Here is a 3,755-nt window from a genome sequence, read left to right on the forward strand (position 1 = left end):
GGAATAAGGAGAGATACTTCAATGCATGCATGCATGCAATAGGGCTATATATTGAATAAAAAGAGGAAAAGGGAAGAAAAATGAATTGTTGCTGATGGCTACTCTTAAGATATATAAAATTATAATATAATTATAAATTATATTTAATTACTATTTCTTATTTTTTTCCTCTTTTTTTTTATCTTCTTCCTTCTGCTTCCCTTGGCTGTTCGATATTCGATGGTCGGCTAAGCAACAAGTTATATACTTCTGCATACATGACTAAGGAATGAAAATGACGGAAATGGCCATTTATTGTTGATAAAAGGGGAAGATAATTAAAAAAGAACTTCTCAAGAGATAAGAAGCATAAAAAAGGAAGGAAGCGATGGCTTGATCGTTGGTGAGGTACTTGCAATATTCATATTAATCAGCCAGCCCCAGCAGTGTCACCATGGTATAATATACCTCTCTTATGGCTCTTCTTTCTTGATTGAATTCTTGCAAACCCTTTTGGACATTGTAAAAGAAGGTTATTTCTTTGGTTTATTCTTCTAGTTATATTTTAGTTTGCCATTCGTCTAATTGGAGGATCGCCGTATTGAAAAGGCACCGCCACACCTGCCTGTACACCTGAGCGGGGTGTTGGGTGTTTTTTCACGCCGAGGGGCGGGCGGTTTTCTTCATTTCATTATTTATTTGTAACACTTCTCTTCATTTTATACATTAACACAATGTCGAAGTCTTCTCTTAACTCCAACGCCCCGGTATTTGTACCTGGTAAGTTTTTGTTTCCCCGCCGCCGCGGCCGCCGACGGGTTATGCCGTCACATGTATCCTTTTCTACTGGATATCTTCTGCTTTTTCTCCGTTAAAATCAAAGAATCAATGGATTTCTTTTGTTTTGCGAAGTCGTTTTCTCTTTATTGCGGTGTCTGTATGCCTGATCCTGACCGAGAGCTGTTCACGGCTTGTATAGAATCGTGTTGTTGATCTGTTTATTTTTTGCTTCTTTTTCATCTTTTTCTTTTCTTTTCTTCATTTTTATTACTTCAGGGCAACCTTTTATCTATACGCCGCAAAACTGCGACGATCGATCAACTGCGACTCCTGCCGCTAGATCGACGCCTTCTGAACCACAACAGCAACAGCAACAACAGCAACAGCAACAGCAGCAGCAACAGCAGCTGCCACAGCAGCAACAGCAGCAACAGATGGAAGAGTTATGCAAAGGCATGGAAGCTGCTTCTGTTGATGAGAAGACATGGGAAGATGAAGGTACACCCCAACACTTTTAGTATTTACTATCCCCGCCCCCCCCTCTCCTCCCTCTTCTGTATACCGCATGCAGCATACATCACCATACACCATAGATGTATATTTTATTCTTATTTCTTGTAGTTATGAATGCATGCATGAATATATTTATATGTTTCTTGTTGGTGTTGCTGTTGTTGTGTATCCAGCTGACGAAATAGTAGCAGATGCAGCATCTGCTGCCCCTTCAAGCACCTCTGCAGCTCCCGCAGCAGCAGCAGCAGCAGCAGGAGCAGCAGCAGGATCAGCAGGAGGAGCAGCAGGAGGAGTAGAAGGAGAAATAGAGGAAGATGACCTATCATCATCATCAGGAGTATTAGGTGGATCTATAGGTGGTGGTGCTATACAAGGAAAAGGAGGAGCAGGAACAAAAGGAGAACCAGATCCACGTCCTCATTTAAATATTGTATTTATTGGTCATGTAGATGCAGGAAAAAGTACAACTTGTGGTAATATTCTCTATCTAACTGGAGGTGTAGATCAGCGAACTATAGAAAAGTACGAGAGGGAAGCAAAGGAAAAGAATAGAGATTCATGGTTCCTTGCATTTGTTATGGATACTAATGAAGAAGAAAGACAAAAGGTAATTTATTTATTTATTTATTTATTTATTTATTTATTTAATTTATTTATTTATTTATTGTTGTTGTTGCTGCTGCTGTTTGGTTAATTGGTATAATTACTTTTTTCTTTCCTTCTTTTCTTTCCCTTAATAAAATAAATAGATATAATAAAATAAGCAAAATAAATAAATATAAATATAAATAAATATAAATAAATAAATAAATAAATAAATATAATTATTTATTCTTTTTTTTTTCTTATACAGGGTAAGACAGTAGAGGTAGGACGTGCATACTTCAGTACACCCGATCGCCGATTTACTCTTCTTGATGCTCCTGGGCATAAAGCATTCGTACCTAATATGATTGAGGGAGCAGCACAGGTAATTTATTTATTTATTTATTTATTTTATTTATTTATTTATTTATATATTCATGCATGTATTTATTATCTATTTATGCATATGCATATACATATGCATATGCTTATGCATGCATGCGTACATGGATATGCAGATAGATAGGTGTCTAGGGTTTGTGTATGTTGGGTATATATTTATTTAGTTTTTTGTGTCTATATTTTGTTGCTGTATTGCTGCATTTGCTGCTGCTGTTGCTGCATTTGCTGCTGCTGTTGCTGCATTTGCTGCTGCTGTGTTGGTGCATTTGCTGCTGTTTTGCTGCATTTGTTGCTGTGTTTGTTGCATTTTCTGCTGTGTTTGTTGCTCGTTTTTCTGCTTGCATGCATGTACGTATGTATATGCATGTATCTAAGGAGTCCTACATACATGAATACATCTTTTTTCTCTTTTTTTTTTTCTTTTTTTTATTTATTTAGGCAGATGTAGGTGTATTAATTATATCTGCAAGGAAAGGAGAATTTGAGACAGGATTCGAGAAAGGAGGACAAACAAGAGAGCATACTCTTCTTGCTAAAACTTTAGGTATATTTATTTATTTATTTATTTATTTATTTGTTTATTTATTTATTTATTGTGCTTTTTTGTGCATTTTATATGTTTGTTTTTCTTGTTCATACATTATATATGTATAAATTTATAGCTTTCTTTGTTATTTTTTTTCCTGTTTGCTTCTACTATTGCTCATTGTTGCTGCTGCTGCTGCTGCTGCTGCTGTTGCTGTTATTATTATATTGTTAGGTGTATGCCAATTAATAGTAGCAGTAAATAAGATGGATGAATCAACATGCCAATGGAGCGAAGAAAGGTACAGAGAAATAATAAAAAAAACGAAGAATTTCTTCCAATCTTGCGGATTTATTCACAATAAAAATCTTAATTATATTCCTATCTCTGGATTAGCTGGACAAAATCTTAAGGTAAACTGCAGCAATAGCAGCAGCAGCAGCAGCAACAACAGCAGCAGCAGCAGCAGCAAGAGCAGCAAGAGCAAGAGCAGCAGTAGTAGTAGTAGTAGTATGTTGTTGTTGTTGTTGTTGTTGGTAGTTATGTAGTATAGAGGATTTATATAGAGAAAATATATCTATTTATATGTATGCACCCATGGATGCATCTACATAAATAAATAAAATAAATAAATAAAATAAATAAATAAATAAATAAATAAATATGTATATATGTATACAGGAGCACGTATCCCGTGTAGGTAGTAGTTGTTATGATAAGAGAGGAAGTTGGTATAAAGAAGAAGAGCCAACTTTATTTGAATTATTAAATACCCTAACTCCTCCACCAAGAAAACCTGATGCTCCTCTTAGGGTACCTATTCTTGATGGGTAAGAAGGATCATCATTATTTATTTATTTATTTTATTTATTTTATTTATTTTATTTTATTTATTTATTTATTTATATTTTATTTTATTTTATTTTTTTTTATTTATTTATATGTATACATATATATATATATATATATA

The 3,755-nt window shown here is 34.5% G+C and overlaps 1 protein-coding gene across 1 annotated transcript; it reads left to right on the forward strand.

Annotated features, from left to right (window-relative positions):
* Positions 1-713: 713 nt before the first annotated feature.
* EMWEY_00048240 (EF-1-alpha-related GTP-binding protein, related) lies at positions 714-3,619 on the forward strand (the record flags this gene model as incomplete). The annotated part of the gene is made up of 5 exons (XM_013477258.1): positions 714-759; positions 1,036-1,257; positions 1,446-1,879; positions 2,126-2,242; positions 3,467-3,619. 5 exons carry the CDS (start codon positions 714-716, stop codon positions 3,617-3,619), a joined length of 972 nt encoding a protein of 323 aa, XP_013332712.1.
* Between the last annotated feature and the right edge of the window lie 136 nt (positions 3,620-3,755).

Source organism: Eimeria maxima, genomic scaffold (assembly GCF_000499605.1).
Source record: "Eimeria maxima Weybridge genomic scaffold, Emw_scaff1075, whole genome shotgun sequence".
NCBI classification, from domain to species: Eukaryota; Apicomplexa; class Conoidasida; order Eucoccidiorida; family Eimeriidae; genus Eimeria; species Eimeria maxima.